Source organism: Capra hircus, chromosome 10 (genome assembly GCF_001704415.2).
Source record: "Capra hircus breed San Clemente chromosome 10, ASM170441v1, whole genome shotgun sequence".
Taxonomy (NCBI): domain Eukaryota; kingdom Metazoa; phylum Chordata; class Mammalia; order Artiodactyla; family Bovidae; genus Capra; species Capra hircus.
In genome coordinates this window covers 56,352,173-56,373,454 of record NC_030817.1, presented here as the reverse complement: position 1 = coordinate 56,373,454, position 21,282 = coordinate 56,352,173, and the positions used below count along the sequence as shown (strand labels likewise).

At 41.4% G+C, this 21,282-nt stretch overlaps 1 protein-coding gene across 2 annotated transcripts in view; it reads right to left on the bottom strand.

Annotated features, from left to right (window-relative positions):
• The window catches only part of APH1B (aph-1 homolog B, gamma-secretase subunit), a 40,915-nt gene that overhangs the window by 9,704 nt on the left and 9,929 nt on the right, over nt 1–21,282 (bottom strand). For both annotated transcript variants that reach the window (XM_018054314.1, XM_018054315.1), the window contains exon 5: nt 1,690–1,817. In XM_018054314.1, coding sequence (XP_017909803.1) covers nt 1,690–1,817 — 128 coding nt within the window. The remainder of the gene's footprint in view (nt 1–1,689; nt 1,818–21,282) is intronic.

The window sequence follows — 21,282 nt, the reverse complement described above, 5'->3', positions numbered from 1 at the left end:
CTCACCTAGAACAGTGCCTGAAACACAGAAGGCACTCACTACTTGTTGAATGAATGAATGGTGGACTGGATCCATAAGAAGGACATTGGCTTTTTCTTGCAATTTCCTTTCTGATTATTAAAGTATATACAGTAGAAACTTTGGAACGTGCTGAAAACCATAAAGAATAAAAGAACCCATCCAGAGATGAAAACTGTTAATACTTTAATGCATTCTCTCTCCAATTATTTTTCCATGAAGATTTGACTTTACATAATTGCCATCATTGGAGAAGAAAATGACAACCCACTCCACTGTTCTTGCCTGGAGAATCCCAGGGACATAGGAGCCTGGTGGGCTGCCGTCTATGGGGTCGCACAGAGTCGGACACGACTGAAGTGACTTAGCAGCAGCAGCTGCCATCATTGGAGAAGGACATGGCAACCCACTCCAGTATTCTTGCCTAGAGAATCCCAGGGATGGAGGGGCCTGGTGGGCTGCCATCTATGGGGTCACACAGAGTCAGACACAACTGAAGTGACTTAGCAGCAGCAGCTGCCATCATATTAAGGGTAACTTTAGTATAATATTAAGGGTAACTTTAGTATGACTGAAATGTTCTAGGTAGGGAAGGCAAGAAGATTGTTCTTTAGATGGGTGAGAGAGCAGAGTCCAGTATAAGAAAACTTGACATGAACTCTAAATGGATGGAGAGGAGAGAAACATGAAGCAGGACACCATCAGGAGGAACTTTTCAATACTTTAGGTGAGAAATGATGAAGGTCTAGACGAGGCAATGGCTGGGATCATTCTGATATAAGTATATGACAATTATGATTAAAGTCAGACCAAAGCATTAAACAGTGCTTTAAAAATACACCTAGTCAAGTATCCTTTTCAACTTTCTTTTGAAAACTGGCATTTTAATACCAGTGAGGAGGGATTAAGATGGGTACTCTTTGGGAGGGGGTTTCACATTTTTTTTGGCCATGTGGCATGTGGGTGGGCTCTTAGTTCCCCAACCAGGAATCAAACCTGAGCCTCCTGCATTGGAAACTTGGAGTCTTAACCACTGGACGGCCAGGAAGTCCCAGGCACTCTTGATATTAATCAGAATGAGTAACAATAGTACAACCCTTTTGGAGAGAATTTTAGCAATCTGCATCAAGGGCTTTAATATCTTAAAATATTTAAAAATATTCCATTTGACTTCATAATTCTATTCCTTAGAATCTGAACAACGTATTGAAAAAGTTTCATATACAATGATGTTCAATTCAAAACAGCTTTCTAATAACCAAAAGAAGAAAAACAAATGATCGATCAGTTAAGCAAACTATAATTTTATGTAGATATAAAAAGCTATTAAAATGTAAATATTAAAAGGATCCATAATAATGTAGAAATTGCTTAAAATGTGTTCCATAACATAAGCATAATGCAAGACTATTTCAGGTTTGACTAACTTAATTAAAAGAAAGACACCTACCAAAAAGAAATAGTTTATGAGATCAGCCAATAAATTACTAGTTATCCTTCTATAGCAAGACTTGGATGATTTATCTATCATTCATTCATTCTTTTAAATGACTTTTTCTGAATTTCCTCATTATGCCACGAGAGTGTATTTCACTTAGAGTGGAATCTATCACTTCAGATGTGTGGACTTAAAGCTCCAAAACCCAGTTTGAGCAGAGTAGCAATACTCACCAGGGCTGACACCAGCAGATGGGAGAGAAGAACTACAAGAAGGGTGTACCACTTCTTTTTCTCACAGCCATCGAAAAACACGATGCCCCAGAACACGTGCAGCAGTGTGATCACCAGCGTCATGAAAGCTGGAAGACAGGCAACCGTTAGTGCCCAGTCGCAGGTCAGCAGACCCCAAAGTCCACTGAACACGTCCTTGGACGCCGGCTCTTGGGGTGCACTGCACTACTGTGAGGGTTCACCCACAACTGACGGAGGACCCTGACACAACATTTGCTTGAACAGTAATTCTGAAAGCAGCATTTCTGAACCAGGGGCCAGCTCTGCAGGAGCTTCTCACCTAGAATGTGAACCGGTGAAACAAAAAGTCAACCTGGATCTGGCTTTCAAGGAGTTTCTCTTAGGAACAAAACAAAATTACTGATACATAATCAGCTTTTCCAAGTTGGCCTTCTACACTAATCAAGAAACTTTTTTTTTTTTTTTTTTTTGGCCACACACACAGCAAGGTGTGTGGGATCTTAGTTCCCTGACCAGGGATTGAATCCATGCCCCCTGCATTGGAAGCTCAGGAGTCTTTACCATTGGACAGCCAGTGAGGTCCCCAAGAAACTTTTCTAAATTAAAACAAGTGTCTTTGATTTAAACAAGTCTTCTCATTAAAGTGGAATTGCTTCTTGGATCTTTTTTTAAGGCCAGTGGGAGAATAAAAATATTAGAAATTGCAATAATCATCCAAGATTCTTCTTAAGCAATGGAAACTGAATCTGATCAGTACACACAGGTTTTTCTATGGAACACTGTGTGTGTGCATGCATGTATGTGTGTGTCCTACATCCTGGAGATTTTTTACTAAAATGAGCAAGTTTCAGGAACATCTAGTGGTGAGGACTCTCTGTTCTCACTGCCGAGGGATGGGGTTGGATCCCTTGTTGGAGAACTAAAATTCCACAAGCCATGAGGCATGGCCAAAAAAAGAGAGAAAGCAAGTTCCACATACTCTAAAAGCTTCAACGTGGAGAGGGAGAAGGCACACAGATTTCTCATTTCCACCATTAACACCCGCTATCCTGGCAAAAAGTCAAGTCTGACCGTTCTCCTTCACACTATTGGTAATTCTCCCTTGGCATCTGTGGAGGATAAGGTCCAGAAACCCCCACAGATACCAAGCTTGGCAGTCCCTTATATAAAATGGCATAATATTTACACATAATCTATATACTGGCCTCCCTGGTGGCTCAAATGGTAAAAAATCCTCCTGTAATGCAAGAGACCCGGGCTCAATCTGTGGGTCAAGAAGATCCCTTGGAGAAGGGCATGACAACCCACTCCAGTATTCTTGCCTGGAGAATCCCATGGACAGAGTAGCCTGGTGGACCACAACCATAAGGTCACAAAGAATTGGATACGACTCAGTGACTAACGTACACAACAACCCATGCACAACACATCCTCCACCCCCCACTGTTTACCTTAAATTATCTCTAGATTACCTATAATACCTAATGTAATGCAAATGTTATGAAAATAGTTGTAAACATAGTGTAAATTCTATGTAAATAGTTGCCAAGTCAGGCAAATACAAGTTTTGCTTTGGGGAATTTTCTGGAATTTCCCTTTCCTGAACATTTTTAATCTGTCATTGGTTAAATCTGAATGCAAAACCCAAAGATATGGAGGGCTGACTCTGAAGCAGTATTCTGAAGCAATTAGTCTTCTTTTTTTTTTTTTAATTTAACTTACTTATTTGGCTGCAATGAGTCTTAGTGTGGCATGCAGGATCTAATTCCTTGATCAGGAATAAAACCTGGACCCCCTGAATTAGAAGCAGTGATTCTTAGCCACTGGACCACCAGGGAAGTCCCAGCAGTTCGTTTTTGAATCAACAGACCACTAGCCTTTGAGCATTTGTGATAACAAAAAATGTCCATCATTACCAGAATGAATAAACTGTGGTGTATTCACACAATGGAATACTTACATGTTCTATAATGGTCTCAAGAAAATAATGTTGAGTGGGAGAAAAGCATATTGTGAGAAAACGCCCATATTTCAGTTATACGAAGTCAAAAAGCAAATTATTACAGAGACATAACTGTTGAGGTTGGAGGAAAGCAATCTGTTGCATCTAGTGACAGTGTTTCAGCAAATAATGATAAATACTTTATAGGAGAAGGGGGGTTTAAAAAAAAAACAACTTTGGAACAATAGCAGGCTAAACTAAAGTGATTTATTTTAACCCCACTGACTATCCTTGAAAGGGCAGTTTCCCTGAAGATAGATGCCTGGTTGTGTGACACTGCATAGAGCTGAGACAACTGGAAACACCCAGTAGTTCATTTTATGTCAGAAAAGACCAGACTAGAAACTGCGATTCACAGACACAGATGTTCACACTCTAAGGCTTTTCTAAAGCCTACATGTCAATCAAGTGTCAAGAGAAAGCAATGATACCACTAATGTGTCATCTGTTCAGCTATGTGAGAGGAAGATCAAAATGGAGTCAGTATTGCTAACAGCACTCTCTAAATAGAGCCAGGAGGCCATTAAGGAAGTGTGACTTAGGCATAGCTTAGCCGAGATGGAATCTGACATTTTTACCTGATGAAGTCATAAACCTGCCAGAAACTCAAGACACTTCTAAAACCCTTACCCTAAAAATAACTCATGAGAGTCTACCCACTTAATGGACCACTACCCTAAAATACGTGATTCCTTAAGGCCAAATATTTTCTGAGTTATGTCGATCACAATTCTTACCACACAACTTTTAACAACCTCATAGCCTTTTGTCTTCATAAGGCCCCGACTCTATTTCTTCTGCGGAACTTTCTTTCAAGACTACCCATTCTTGTAAGACTACAAATCTGGGTCTTCCAACTTGCAATTCTTAAGACTCTAAAACACTCTTCTTATCTGCAGCCTCCTGCATTATCTTTTGTTTGACAGCTCTACTTGCTCTTTCCTCTATGCATGACCATGAATATTGAAACCAGCCAATTATCCTCCTAGGGTCAAGTCTGAGAGTTCAGATACTTGGAAAATGCTCTTACTTATGGACTTTTTAGTTCATTCTCATCTAAAAGAGCATTACTCTGTTTCAGACAAGCATTCTCAAGGAATCACTAGCCTTGAACATTCTTCCAAATTCTGGGTGGGTATTTCTGTATGCAAGGCTCTTTCCTGATAAAAATTCTCTCTGATGGACTGACTCTGTCTCTAAAGTAAACTCCAAGCATCTTATCCAAGGCCCTCTGCAACCTAGACCCAAACTGCTATCCCCTACTCATCTTCAAACACATCCTACTTGGTAGGAAACCAGAAGTCCTACATATACTCCGTCTATGCCTCTCTGTTCTCATTTTTTTAATTGACTGTCGCTTTTGCCTGAATCCTCTACCCCTCGCCACCACCCTGCCCTTTTCACCCCACCCAAATCTTACTTCTATTTAACACCTAGCTCAATGCCATCCCCTTAATGACTTCGTCCTGATGCCTCCTCTGTTTTTGCACTCCACACACAGTTACTGAGCGCCTAGAGAGTCTGGCTGAGGACAATGCCTATGGCTCTAGAGCCGCACAGCCCTCAGCTGGGATCCCGGCCCCGCAGTGTTCGGGCACATGATCCAGCTCCTCTGAGCCTGCGTCCTTTATTTCCAAAATGCAAATAATGCCCCTGGCTGTTGTGTAGGGAAGAACAGTGCTTTGCAAATCGTAGTTTTTCAATAAATGACAATTACTATGTGCTATGGTGTCTAGATTCAAAGATGAATATAAGCCAGGACCTTCAATTTAGTGAGTTGCACTAACAGGTTGGAAAGTGAAGCAAAGCAGCAAGCAATTATCACACATATCCAAGATTCCTGGGTACCTATGTTTTAAAATGTATTCTCAGACTGTCTTGGTGGTCCAATGGTAAAGAACCTGTCTGCCAATGCAGGGGACATGGGTTTGATCCCTGGTCCAGGAAGATTCCACATGCCGTGGAGCCACTAAGTCCATGCACTGCAGCTACTGAAGTCTGTGTACTCTAAAGCCTGTGCTCCAAAACAAGAGTGGCCACCAGAACGAGAGGCCTGAGCACCACAGGAAGAGCAGCCCCCAATTGCCGCGTTCGCTGCAACTAGAGAAAGCCCGAGCACAGCAACAAAGACCCAGCACAGCCAAAAATAAATAAATAAACAGAGCCCTTTAAATATGCACTCCTTCACTCCTGTAGATTTCTTCTTCATCTGACACTGGAGTATTACTCTTACATTTACTTTCTTCCCTCCTCTTTTATTAATCCATACAAAGATTTATTAGCACCCACTATGGGCCAGGCTTCCCTGGTGACTCAGATGGTAAAGAATCTGCCTGCAATGCAGGAGACCTGGGTTCGATCCCTGGGTTGGAAAGACCCCCTGGAGGAAGGAATGGCAACCCACCCCAGTATTCCTGCTTGGAGAATTCCATGAACAGAAGAGCCTGGAGGGCTACAGTCCATGGGGTCGCAGAGAGTCAGACTAAGCACATGGCCGGGCAATAGGGCTATCCCAGAGAACAAAACACAGTCCCAAGGAACTTCCTTTTCAGAAAAGAAGCCCATCTTTTCAGTTTACTATGTTTGATTAACACAATACCTAAACGGGATCTCTCAGAGATTTATTAAAATGCTGTGTATTCCTATTTGACTGCTTATTTATTTAGCTAGCACTAGTTCCAAATCAGGAAAGGAATATATCAAGGTTGTATATTGTCACCCTGCTTATTTAACTTATATGCAGGGTAACTCATGAAAAATGCTGGACTGGATGAAGCACAAGCTGGAATCAAGATTCCCAGGAGAAATATCAATAAACTCAGATATGCAGATGACACCACCCTTATGGCAGAAAGCAAAGAAGAACTGAAGAGCCTCTTGATGAAAGTGAAAGGAGAGTGAAAAAGTTGGCTTAAAGCTCAACATTCAGAAAACTAAGATCACGGCATCTGGTCCCATCACTTCATGGCAAATAGATGGAGAAACAGTGACAGACTTTATTTTTGGAGCCAGACAGGGGAATAGTGGAAACAATGGCTGACTTTATTTTTGGGGGCTCCAAAATCACTGCAGATGGTGACTGCAGCCATGAAGGTAAAAGATGCTTGCTCCTTGAAAGAAAAGTTATGACCAACCTAGATAGCATATTAAAAAACAGAGACATTACTTTGCCAACAAAGGTCCATCTAGTCAAAGCTATGGTTTTTCCAGTAGTCATGTATGGATGTGAGAATTGGACTATAAAGAAAGATGAGCGCCAAAGAATTGATGCTTTTGAACTGTGGTGTTGGAGAAGACTCTTGAGAGTCCCTTGGACTGCAAGGAGATCCAACCAGTCCATCCTAAAGGAAATCAGTCCTGAATATTCATTGGAAGGACTGATGCTGAAGCTGAAGCTCCAATACTTTGGCCACCTGATGCAAAGAACTGACTCACTAGAAAAGACCCTGATGCTGGGAAAGACTGAAGGTAGGAAGAGAAGGGGACAACAGAGGATGAGATGGTTGGATGGCATCACCGACTCAATGGACATGAGTTTGAGTAAACTCTGGGAGCTGGTGATGGACAAAGAGGCCTGGTGTGCTGCAGTCCATGGAGTCGCAAAGAGTCGGACACGACTGAGCGACTGAACTGAACTGAGTTTCTGTTATTAGGTGGCTTCTATGGTCATAAGCCTTTACTGTTACAAAGTGCTGCTTAGATTATGGGATTTGTTTTTCTTAATTGATTAGAGGTCTAACAGAAACTGAGACCTGAATATCTAAAATGATTCTGTCATATACACGTAGCTAGAGCTATATACACACTATTTTGATACTTCTCTCTGGTAAATGGAATTAACTACAATTAGAAATGAAGATTTGTTAATAGTATCACTAAGGTACTGTCTTTGTCATGTTCCTAAAGATACAAAATTCTAAAAGTCCTTCAATGAATTAATGAATCTAATTCTAAAATTTAGCCTGTTTGGTTTTTTTTTTTTTTTTTTGCCTTACCACATGGCATGCAGGATCTTAGTTCCCCAACTAGGGACTGAACCCAGGAACCCTGTACTGGAAGCTCAGAGTCCTAACCACTGGACCACCAGGGAATTCCCATTGCTTTGTTCTAATACTCTTAAAAGTTAAAAAAAAAATTCAAGACTTTCCTGGTGGTCCAGTGGCTAAGACTATGTGCTCCCAATGCAGGGGGCCCCAGGTTCAATCCCTGATCAGGGAACTAGAGCCACATGCCACCACTAAAGGTTCTGATGCCACAACGAAGACTGAAGATCTTGAGTGCTATAAATAAGACCTGGCACAGCCAAATTAAATAAAATATTTTTTAAAAAAAGAAAAAATACTTTTCTAAGTTAACTATAAGAATATCAAAATTACGTGCTTTTATAATCCATATTAATAAAAAGAGCTTCCATAATTTCTAATATTTGGGAACATCAATTAGAAAGCTGAAGAGTGCTAAGTATTGTATATCTGTTTGTGAAACTATGGCTTTCTAGTTTTATTTATTTATTTTTTTAGCTTTCTAGTTTGATAATGGACTTCCTTTTCTAATAATCTTTTATATATTCTCTTGGTAGAGAATGTTTCAATCCAACCTATTTCTAAAGAAAATGTTTCAGTGTTACCTCTAAGAGGCTACATTTTGGTTCATCAATCCTTGCTGAACACAGCCTAAGTGTTCCAGCACACAAACTCATAACTATCTTCATTTTCACGCTTGTCCCTCTCTCCGGCATTCCCAGTATCTACTTTTCTGTCCTTATAGACAACAGCCTAATATAGCTACTGATTCTAACACTGAGTCCAGCCAGCATGGGAACAGCTACCTGGCTTCCCCTGCCAACTTCAGAGAATGTCTATAACCAGGCTAGAGAGCGCCACAGGCTGCTGCTGCTGGGTGGTGGCAACAACAGGCAGAGGAGGACTTCCCAAAGCCAAGGCTCAAACTCAGCTGCCCAGAGCCAGGATGTGATTACCAAAGGGCTCCTAATTTCTCTTCCCCGGTAAGAGAAGGGTCTGGGGCATCAAGGTCCTGCAAAGTGACAGCCTCTCCTCTTTCCCTCCTGGTTAGAAACTCACCAGATCCTGGAGAGATCTCCAGTGACCTAGCCCAAGTCAGGCCCCAGAACGCAACTGCTGCTGCTGCTGCTGCTGCTGCTAAGTCGCTTCAGTCGTGTCCGACTCTGTGCGACCCCATAGACGGCAGCCCATCAGGCTCTGCCGTCCCTGGGATTCTCCAGGCAAGAACACTGGAGTGGGTTGCCATTTCCTTCTCCAATGCATGAAAGTGAAAAGTGAAAGTGAAGTCGCTCAGTCGTGCCCGACTCTTAGCGACCCCATGGACTGCAGCCTACCAGGCTCCTTCGTCCATGGGATTTTCCAGGCAAGAGTACTGGAGTGGGGTGCCATACGCAACTAGTGCTTTTGAAGATGCTTTTCCTATAATAAGGATTTAACTTTACATTTTTGCTTTAAAAACTATAACAGAATTCTGTCACCTAGTTTATTGTAATATAGATGTACATTTATTACTAACCAAGTAACATTCTCCCACATTAAAATAAGACATTTTTAACGCCATCTCATATAGCCATAAGAAAGGTATAGTGCTAGCCCTTAATACCAACCAGATCAAAAAGAAAATGTCCTGAAAGCAATCTGAATATAAACAAATATAACACTATGAAATATCATTTCAGATTTATGAAAATGCTCCTGAAGGACATTCATGAGCTCAACAGACTGCCAAGGAAACAATGTTATGCTGACAAGCCCCAGAGCAGATGGTGGCAAATGATGAAATTCTCTCCTCCAATCAGTGTGGAGAGTCAGCGTGCGGAAGCCCCTTAAATGCTGTCTGATCCAGTCCCCTGTGCAATGAAAAAGCAGATCCCACACAGGGTCCACTTCCAATTACTCCCAGTTTAGGAGCTTATTTCATCACAACAGTCACTATGGGAAAGTCCCTTCTCAAACCAAACCCAGATCTGGCCTTCTAATTTGGTGATTCTCAAGTGGGGTGATTTTGCCCCCAGAGGTCACCTGTCAATGCCTGTAGACACTTTTGGTTGCCACACTGTAGGTGGGGTACTTCTGGCTTCTAGTAAATAGAAGCCAGGGATGCTGTTGAACATCCTACAATACACAAGACAGCCCCCGCCTCCCGCCCCAACAAAGGACTCCAAAGGCCAATAGTAACAAGGTTGAGAAGCCTTTTACCAGCTCCTGCTTATTAAGAAGCCTAGGAAGGCTCTTTGAAGAACCAAAAGTCAACCCTTTTTTTCCACATGTGGTACCTTAAAAATACCTGAAACGCCCTGTTATAGCTCAACTATTGTCACAAAAATGCTTCATAAGAAACCACGCCAAACTCACTGGCCAGAGCTGCCACTGGGCACGTAGGGTGTAAGGTAGTGCTTATAGGAACCTGGGGTACAAGTTCCTAATTCAGTGTCTGTGGGCTCTCAGGCTTCTCTTATTAATACTTTGCATGTTGTAAAGCAATTATCCTTCAATTAAAAATAAATTAATTTAAAAAATACTCTGTATGACTGCTTCACTGACTTCATAAAATTAACTAGGACCTTCCCACGTCTGATACTGCCCTGGAATGGCTGCAGGTTTATCTTACCCACCATCAGGTTTATCTTTTCTTAAAATGCTTGCTCCAAACCAGCTCTCAAAGCAAAACCAAGCCCGTTAAGAACCTGGATGGAGATTTAAATGGAAGTTAGAGGTAACATTTGCAGTTGGATTAGATGTGACTTAACGAAAAAGCAGGAGAATCAGGATTACGCCAAGCTTTTGGGCCTGAGCAACAGGAAGGATGGAAGTGCATCAGCTGAGATGAGGGAGACCACAGAGGTACCCCACTCTGAAGATGCTGTCCCTCTATCTTCTGTCCTCCAGAAATGCTGGTAGGTCTAGGATACTGTAAATCATCATTTTGGTGAATGTAAGGAGAAAGTCCCCTGAGAAATGGAAAAACAGCCTACCATTTGAAACAAGCCACTTCAATCTCAAGATAGAAACATTCAAGAAGATCTTTGTAAATGAAAATTTTCAAGTAAATGTTTGGCCAAGAACTTGAGAATGAAAAAGATGGTAAAATCTGATAGCTCCGTCTCTTAAAAAAACACCTCAAGCTTGATTAATCCCTTGAAAGAGCCATGAAGATTTCCAAACTTCTTTGCATATAAGAAAAGTGATTTGGGGAAACTAAGCTAAAATCTGTTCCAGGAATAGTGTTGGAAAACCTCCGATAACACCGATGAGACGTGTTGTAATGTGAACGATACCCTCAGAAACTGAGCCATGCAGCCAGCCCGAGGGGAACACGGTGGTTCTCCCTAGCAGAGCAGGGGAGAGGGAGAAGATAAACTGGGAGAAGCGGTCCCAGTGCTGATGAGACGCCTTGGTGAGATGTGAGCACAGAGCAGGTCAGTAAATGCCAGGGGCCCAGCCATGGAGCTGCAGAGGATCAGCCGAGGTTCCTGAGGAAGGCCAGGCTCATCAATAAAGCTGAAGACAGGAATTTTTTTTCTCCTTGCAAATTATTAACACTGGGTGTCATGGGTAAATTAATACTCCTATAGAACTAAATGAAGGAAGATACTGTGCTGAATGATATTTTTAAAAAAGACTACTTTCTCCCAATGCAAATCATCTTTATAAGGTACTATCCTGCTCATCATGGCTATGAAAAAAAAACTCTGTAAGATTCACTGAAAAAAAAAGACACTAAACACACACATCATATAAATAAAAACCACCACCAAATGTTAAAGGCAGCAGTAGATAAAGAAAATAAGGACCAATTCACACGTGAGGATGACACAGGCCTCGGACTTCACTGGTGGCCCAGGGGCTAAGATTCCCAATGCGAAGGGCCAAGGTTCGATCCCAGGTCAGGGAACTAGATCCCACATGCTGCCCACTAGAGATCCTGGCATGCTGCAAAGAAGACTGAAGATTCTACATGCCACGACTAAGACCAGACACAGCCAAACAGATAAATAAAAGATGATATAAGGCCTGGAGAGAGAGAAGCATGAGGCCTCAGGCTGCCTAAGCTGCAAAGCGGTCAGCAGGGCCTCTTCACCCAGCCATGGGAGCAAGGAGATGTCAGTGTCTCAGGAGGTTACCTGGAACACGTGTGGAAGAGCCCCAGCCCGTGGCATTCTTTCAGCCACTCTCTGATGCAATTCACTGAACTGCCTGCTGCCTGCCTAGAGACGGCCACCCGGGCTCCGCACACTTGATAATGTACCGCAGGCCGCGGCTCAGGGAGAGGAAATTTACAAAGTATAACCTTAACATTTTCAGTTATTTGAGCAACTTGAAGGAAAGACTATCACACTACTGATGTAAAGAAAGCGTAGAATGAAATACAAAGAATACATCTTTGGTGACAAAGCCAATGACAGTACATGAAGTATCCTTGTGTCACCAGCAGAGACGGTTGGCATCACTTATTATAAGAATTAAGACTCTAACAAATTCAGAGAAGGATAAGAACTGCAGATTAAGCTTTATGGTCAATTACTTTCTCTGTATCATTAACAATGTAATCGTTCCTCTACCACTTTGGAATTGGTAGTTATTAGAGATAGTTTTGCACACAAAGTGCTTTCAGTTAAAAGTCTTAACATTTAACAAACAAACACATTATAGAGATTATACTTAAAATACTGTGGGGGAAAAAAGTGAAATGAATAAAAAAAAAACTCAGTGGGTTTCAACAAGAAAGAGTAACTCTCCTGCTCACTGGTCTAGAGGATGACTGTGCTTTGGCTGATCAAGTGAGCCTGGGCTCAGCTGGACAGCTCTGTTGCTGGTACAGCTGGGTTGGCTTGTCACTCAGGCTGGGCCCAGGTCTGCTCTATACACGCTCATTCTGTGGTCCAGGCTAAGGAGGCATTAACTACGGGGCATGTTCTCTGGTCCATGACCAGATCCGAAGAGGGCAGAACCAACCATGCAAGTGCTTTCTAAGTCACTGACTTACACCCAGTTAGTGACTTACATTCACCATTTGGCCAATGCGTGTCCTAGGACTGAGGTCAAAGTCAGGGGTAGGCAAGTACATTCTAGTCATCGTAAGGCAATGGAAGGATGTGGATGTGTAATGCTACTACAGCAGAATGACAAATTTGGACAAAAATGGAATCTCCCACATTCCCCTTACTTTCATTTTTCTTTAAGCTCAATATTCCTCTGCCCTTCAATCATACAGCTTCTAGGTTTTTCACCACACGAATGATGCTCTTCCATACCAACTTTAGTGCTTCAGTATTCCTATTAAATCACAATGCTCAGAACTGAACACAAGGACTCCCCTAGTGGTCCAGTGGTTGAGAATCTGCCTACCAATGCAGGAAACACAGGTTCAACCCCTGGTCTGGAAATATTACACACACTGAGTGGGGCAACTAAGCCCATGTGCCACCACTACTGAGCCCTAACTACTGAAGCTGGTGCTCTGCACAAGAGAAGCCACTGCAATGAGAAGCTCACACACCACAACTAGAGAGTAGCCGCCACTCGCCACTATGAGAGAAAGCCCATGTTCAGCAACGAGACCCAGCACAGCCAGAAATAAGCAAATATAGTTAAAGAAATTAAAAAGAACTGAACACGATACTTCACATGCGATCTGACCTGTACTGGCTTCTCCAAATTAAAGGTTTAGTGGCTAAAAAGTTGAAAATCTCCCCTAGACAAGAGCACTGCCAAGAAAATATAATGTAAATGAAATGGCTTAGGGAAGTTTTAAAAATAAAACATCAGATATTCTTACTGAGTAATAAATACAGTTTTCTTCTAAATCATAAGGGAGCTGATTCAGAGTGATGAACCCAGATACCACATAAATCAGAGAAGTTATCCTTTCTCTAAATGCTATGCTTCAAGAACCAAATTCTCTACCCTTAGGCCATTTCGTGGTTTATAAAGCACTTGAATATATACTTTCTAATTTCATGTAATTCTTTATAACCCGGAGCGAGGTATTATTTTTGCCTCTGATGAAAGATGAGGACATTGAGGGTTGGGCGGAAGTCCAGTACTTCCGTACCCGTGAACAACGTCTTTCTTACCTCCAGGACTACTAGGAAGACTGCTTCCCTCTGCCTGGAACATTCCTTCCCAACAACCACCTTGCTCTGCCAGCCTACCTACTATTCATCCTTTAACTTTCTACTCGGATAGCACTTCCTCCATAAGCAATGCCTACCTTTCCTTTTTTTTCAAAAAATACTTATGAGTTCATCTAGAAACAAAGAACTCCACAAAGTGCTAGGGATACTGCAGGAAACAAGACAGACAGTCTATGCCCTTTTATGGCTGAGCATCCAGTTGGGGTGAAAGACACAAATAACTGCACAGCTGACTAATCAATTACAAATATGGTAAGTATTACAAAGGAGAAGTGCTGATACAATGAGTGGGTGAGAGCTGTTCTGTGTGCTCGTGGCTCTTCCTCATCACAGTATTTATCACACTTTGTTATAACCAGTTGTGTGTCTTTATTCCCCACTGAGAGTGGAAAGTATAGACACTGACTGGGCTCTTGAATAAAAATACTTAATTATTTATTGAATGAAAGATTAAATGATCAAATGGACTTGCCTAAAACACTAAATTAATGAGCCAGGATATGACTTGAACTTAAGACTCAGTTCCCATACCTTGCCTCTATACAGAATTTCTAAGAAATTATAATGATTCTAATAAAAGTTAATGTTAGCCTGCTACACAACTACAAACAAAAAGAATTAACTTATAATACATTTAATTTATAAACTATGCTTACTTGCTACATGAAAACCTATGCACATAAAGGAATCATATAGTGTATAACTTGTACTAACAGATATACTAATTAGATCTCATATTCCTTTTTATTCTGGTTATTGGCCATTTGTAATGGAGTACGGTAAACAGCCTCTTGATGAAAGATAAAGAGGAGAGTGAAAAAGTTGGCTTAAAGCTCGACATTCAGAAAACTAAGATCATGGCATCTGGTCCCATCACTTCATGGCAAATAGATGGGGAAACAGTGGAAACAGTGACAGACTTTATTTTGGGGGGCTCCAAAATCACTGTAGATGGTGACTGCAGCCATGAAATTAAAAGACGCTTACTCCTTAGAAGAAAAGTTATGACCAACCTAGACAGCATATTGAAAAGCAGAAACATTACTTTGCCAATGAAGGTAGGTCTAATCAAGGCTATGGTTTTTCCAGTGGTCATGTATGGATGTGAGAGTTGGACCATAAAGAAAGTTGAGCTCCGAAGAATTGATGCTTTTGAAGTGTGGTGTTGGAGAAGACTCTTGAGAGTCCCTTGGACTGCAAGGAGATCCAACCAGTCCATTCTAAAGGAACTCAGTCCTGAATAATCATTGGAAAGACTGATGCTGAAGCTGAAACTCCATTACTTCGGCCACCTGATGCAAAGAACTGACTCACTGGAAAAGACCCTGATGCTGCGAAAGACTGAAGGCGGGAGTAGGAGGGGACAACAGAGGATGAGATGGTTGGATGGCATCTCTGACTCAATGGACATGAGTTTGAGTAAACTCCAGGAGTTGGTAATGGACAGGGAGGGCTGGTGTGCTGCAGTCCATGGGGTCTCAAAGAGTTGGACATGACTGAACTGAACTGAAACTAAATGAAAAATTTTAAATGATCTCATGCTTAAACACATGGTAACAGCAGCAAATAATATACACAATAAAGACAAATATAAGCAAATTTGAGATTATATTTTTAAATGCAATAAGCAATTTCTTAAATGTATAATTAAAAGTTTAAAAGAATGATGTTATAACCAATAAACTCTAGCACATGATAAAGTAACAGGTATTCCTGACTCTATAGGTACACATTCATAGCATGTTCAGCCTGCCATCCTAACTTAGCTAAAGATATTCAGTTCAATTACTAAGTTGTGTCTGACTCTTTGTGACCCCATGAACCGCAGCACACCAGGCTTCCCTGTCCATCACCAACTCCCGGAGTCCACCCAAACCCATGTCCACTGAGTCAGTGATGCCATCCAGCCATCTCATTCTCTGTGGTCCCCTTCTCCTCGTGCCCCCAGTTCCTCCCAGCATCAGAGTCTTTTCCAATGAGCCAGCTCTTTTCATCAGGTAGCAAAAGTATTTGAGTTTCAGCTTCAACATCAGTCCTTTCAATGAACACCCAGGACTGATCTCCTTTAGGATGGACTGGTTGGATCTCCTTGCAGTCCAAGGGACTCTCAAGAGTCTTCTCCAACACCACACTTCAAAAGCATCAATTCTTCGGAGCTCAACTTTCTTTATGGTCCAACTCTCACATGCATACATGACCACTGGAAAAACCATAGCCTTGATTAGACAGACCTTCATTGGCAAAGCAATGTCTCTGCTTTTTAATATGCTAAGTTGATCATAACTTTTCTTCCAAGGAGTAAGCATCTTCTAATTTCATGGCTGCAATCACCATCTTCAGTGATTTTGGAGCCCAGAAAAATAAGTCAGCCACTGTTTCCACTATTTACCCACCTATTTGCCATGAAGTGATGGGACTGGATGCCATGATCCTAGTTTTCTGAATGTTGAGCTTTAAGCCAACTTTTTCACTCTCCTCTTTCTTTCATCAAGAGGCTTTTTAGTTCCTCTTCACTTTCTCCCATAAGGGTGGTGTCATCTACATATCTGAGGTTATTGATATTTCTCCCGGCAGTCTTGATTCCACCTTGTGCTTCTTCCAGCCCAGTGTTTCTCATGATGTACTTTGCATAGAAGTTAAATAAGCAGAGTGACAAGATACAGCCTGACGTACTCCTTTTCCTATTTGGAACCAGCCCATTGTTCCATGTCCAGTTCTAACTGTTGCTTCCTGACCTGCATACAGATTTCTCAAGAGGCAGGTCAGGTGGTCTGGTATTCCCATCTCTTTTAGAATTTTCCACAGTTTATTGTGATCCACACAGTCAAAGGCTTTGGCATAGTCAAAAAGCAGAAATAGATGTTTTTCTGGAACTCTGTTGCTTTTTCCATGATCCAGCGGATGTTGGCAATTTGATCTCTGGTTCCTCTGCCATTTCAGCTTGAACATCTGGAAGTCCACGGTTCATGTATTGCTGAAGCCTGGCTTGGAGAATTTTAATCATCACTTTACTAGCGTGAGAGATGAGTGCAATTGTGCGGTAGTTTGAGCATTCTTTGGCATTGCCTTTCTTTGGGATTAGAATGAAAACTGACCTTTTCCAGTCCTCTGGCCACTGCTGAGTTTTCCAAATTTGCTGGCATATTGAGTAGAGCACTGTCACAGCATCATCTTTTAGGATTTGAAAAAGCTCAACTGGAATTCCATCACCTCCACTAGCTTTGCTCATAGTGATGCTTCCTAAGGCCCACTTGACTTCACATTCCAGGATGTCTGACTCTAGGTGAGTGATCACACCATCATGATTATCTGGGTCATGAAGATCTTTTTTGTACAGTTCTTCTATGTATTCTTGCCACCTCTAAAGATATTATAACACTTTTTTTCTTGAATTTACAGAAGTCACAAATACTATCACCAAATTGCTGCACATTTTTCACTTTCTTCTAAAAGAATCATTTTAAGTCAATCTTGCGAAAACAGCCTAGCTCTCTAAAGGGAATTAGCGCCATCTAGTGATAGAAGCTGGTAGAAAAATAAATTTCATTAGGAGACTGCTACTTGAGAAGCAAAAAAGAAAACTGCTTATGTAGCAGTATAATACACTGATTTAGGAAAATACAGAGAACTGTAGCACCCTCTCCTGGCTATGTTTTATTAATTTATATTGGATGCTAACAGATTTTAGCTACTTATATTACAGTTCTAAAAAAATACTAAGACCCTTTATTATGATCATTTTTTAAAATTGTCAGAAATACTCTAGTTATGGAATGTTTAAAAGGAAGATAATTTGCTCTGTTGGAGGCACGACTGAATCAGTATGACCCAATCCACTAACATACTTTCCCTTCCTCTAACTTGTAGCCAGATGTGAAGGGCCTTGACTTTATCCTGTAAGCCTTGAAAAGCCCTAGTTTTACACAGGGAAGATTTCTTTGGGGACAGTATAAAGGGTGGATACTTACAGAAAGTGTGTTGGGGAAAGACTAACCAGGTGGGGGTTAATGGTAGCAATCTAGACAGGAGATAACAAGGCCTAAACTGAAATGATGAATGAAGAGTCCACTGGGTTGGAGGATCACTATAACATGCAGAATCTCTCTCAACTTTTTACTGCAGCAATTTTTAAAATTCGGTTATACCTCGTCTTATCCTGGAGAAGGAAATGGCAACCCACTCCAGTATTCTTGCCTGGGAAATTCTGTGGACAAAGAAGCCTGGCGGGCTCAGTCCATGGGGTCGCAAGAGTCCAGCGCCACTGAGCGACCAACACTTTCATCTTATATCTTTTATAACTTCAAACTGCCTTGACAAGATTAATCACTTTTTTGGGGGGCCTTATTCCCCCTACAAAATGATAAGCTCCTTGAAGACAAATTACTTTTGTAAAGATGTTAAAGATGATTCAATTAAAAGAATCTGTGCATGGGGTCACTTATTTCAATGATATAGCTTACGAAGATAAAAAAATACAGTGGTGTTTTAGAAAGCTATTTTTTGATAGATTCTTGTGTAATTTAGGAGAGATTTTATACTAATTATGTATGCTACCAACTCTTAAACATGTGATCATTGTATCACGGGGACAATATTCATCTGGTGGATGAAAAGCAGTTTGAAATATGTTGGCTTTTTTATAGGCATCTTTGACTGTGTGGATCACAATAAACTGTGGAAAATTCTGAAACAGATGGGATTACCAGACCACCTGACCTGCCTCTTGAGAAACCTATATGCAGGTCAGGAAGCAACAGTTAGAACTGGACATGGAACAAGAGACTGGTTCCAAATCAGAAAAGGAGTACGTCAAGGCTGTATATTGTCACCCTGCTTATTTAACTTATATGCAGAGTACATCATGGAAACACTGGGCTGGAAGAAGCACAAGCTGGAATCAAGACTGCCGGGAGAAATATCAATAACCTCAGATATGCAGATGACACCACCCTTATGGCAGATAAAGTGAAGAACTAAAAAGCCTCTTGATGAAAGTGAAAGAGGAGAGTGAAAATGTTGGCTTAAAGCTCAATATTCAGAAAACGAAGATCATGGCATCTGCTCCCATCACTTCATGGGAAATAGATGGGGAAACAGTGGAAACAGTGTCAGACTATTTTGGGGGGCTCCAAAATCACTGAAGATGGTGATTGCAGCCATGAAATTAAAAGACACTTACTCCTTGGAAGGAAAGTTATGACCAACCTAGATAGCATATTGAAAAGCAAACATTACTTTGCCAACAAAGATCCGTCTAGTCAAGGCTATGGTTTTTTTAGTGGTCATGTATGGATGTGAGAGTTGGATGGTGAAGAAAGCCGAGTGCCGAAGAACTGATGCTTTTGAAGTGTGGTGTTGGAGAAGACTCTTGAGAGTCCCTTGGACTGCAAGGAGATCCAACCAGTCCATTCTGAAGGAGATCAGCCCTGGGATTTCTTTGGAAGGAATGATGCTAAAGCTGAAACTCCAGTACTTTGGCCACCTCATGCAAAGAGTTGACTCATTGGAAAAGACTCTGATGCTGGGAGGGATTGGGGGCAGGAGGAGAAGGGGACAACAGAGGATGAGATGGATGGATGGCATCACTGACTCTGGGAGTTGGTGATGGACAGGGAGGCCTGGCGTGCTGTGATTCATGGGGTTGCAAAGAGTTGGACACGACTGAGCGACTGCACTGAACTGAACTTGGATAAAGGTGAACTCAACTATTTTTTTTTTTTAAAGAATACAGTACAGTTTATTTTTAAATGTTCAAAACAAGAAAACTAAATATATTTTTTCAGATACACACATGAAGGTAAAACTTCCAGGTTTTAGCTTCAGAGTAAAACATCTGTACATGTTAAAACCTAAGTTTCAGACCTGGCTAACCCAGGGACTGAACAACACAAAATCAGGCAACAGCTTCCTGTGGGGGAGGGGTGGGGGGGAGCAAGGGACTCTTAAGTTCCTGCTGATGTCCCAGTTCTTAAGAAACAAGGAAGATGGGTTGTTACAGTTACAATTTTAGATATGTTACACACATTTTTTAGATAAGTGACATTACCTCACATTAAATAAGAACTGTTTTCCTTCCTCTCAATTTCAAGATTAAATTATACTTTCCATGCCCCAAAGCGGCCAAGATGACAAACTATAAAGATTAGTCCTTACACTGACAATAAATAAAAACTAATAAAAACAAAAACAACATAGGCAGAACACTTTGACCTAAATCACAGCAAGATCCTCTATGACTGACCTCCTAGAGTAATGGAAATAAAAACAAAAATAAACAAATGGGACCTGATTAAAAGTTTTTGCACAATGAAGGAAACTACAAGCAAAATGAAAAGAAAACCCTCAGGATAGGAGAAAATAACAGCAAATGAAACACTGACAAAAGGTTAATCTTCAAAATATACAAGCAGCTCATGCAACTCATACCAGAAAAACAACACAATCAAAAAGTTGGGCAGAAGACCTAAATAGGCATTTCTCCAAAGAAGACACACAGATGGCTAATCAACACATGAAAAGATGCTCAACATCTCTCGTTATTACAGAAATGCAAATCAAAACCACAACAAGGTATCATCTCACACCAGTCAGAACAGTCATCATCAAAAAGTCTACAAACAATTAATGCTGGAGAGGGTGTGGAGAAAAGGGAACTTTTTGCACTGTTGGTGGGAATGCAAACTGGTATGGCCACTATGGAGAACACTGTGGCTGCTAAGTCACTTCAGTCGTGTCCGACTCTGTGCAACCCCATAGACGGCAGCCCACCAGGCTCCCCCGTCCCTGGGATTCTCCAGGCAAGAACACTGGAGTGGGTTGCCATTTCCTTCTCCAATGCATGGAAGTGAAAAGTGAAAGTGAAGTCGCTCAGTCGTGTCCGACCCTCAGCGACCCCATGGACTGCAGCCTTCCAGGCTCCTCTGTCCATGGGATTTTCCAAACAGTGTGGAGATTCCTTTAAAAACTAGGAATAAAACTACCATATGACCCAGAAATCCCACTACTGGGAAACCGTAATTGAAAGAGACACATGTACCCCAGTGTTCCTTGCAGCACTATTTACAATAGCTAGGACATGGAAGCAATCTAGATGTCCATCAACAGGTGAAAAGATAAAGAAGTTGTGGTACAGATACACAATGGAATATTACTCAGCTATAAAAAGGAACACATTTGAGTCAGTTCTAATAAGGTTGACGAACCTAGAGCCTCTTAAATAGAGGGAAGTCAGTCAGAAAGACTAATATTGTATATTAACACGTATCTGTGGAATCTAGAAAGATGGTACTGATGATTCCATTTGCAGGGCAGCAAAAAAGGTGCACACATAAAGATTAGACTTTTGGTGCCAGTCAGGGAGGCAGCAGGCAGGAGGACTCAAGAGCAGTACTGAAACACACACTACCATACG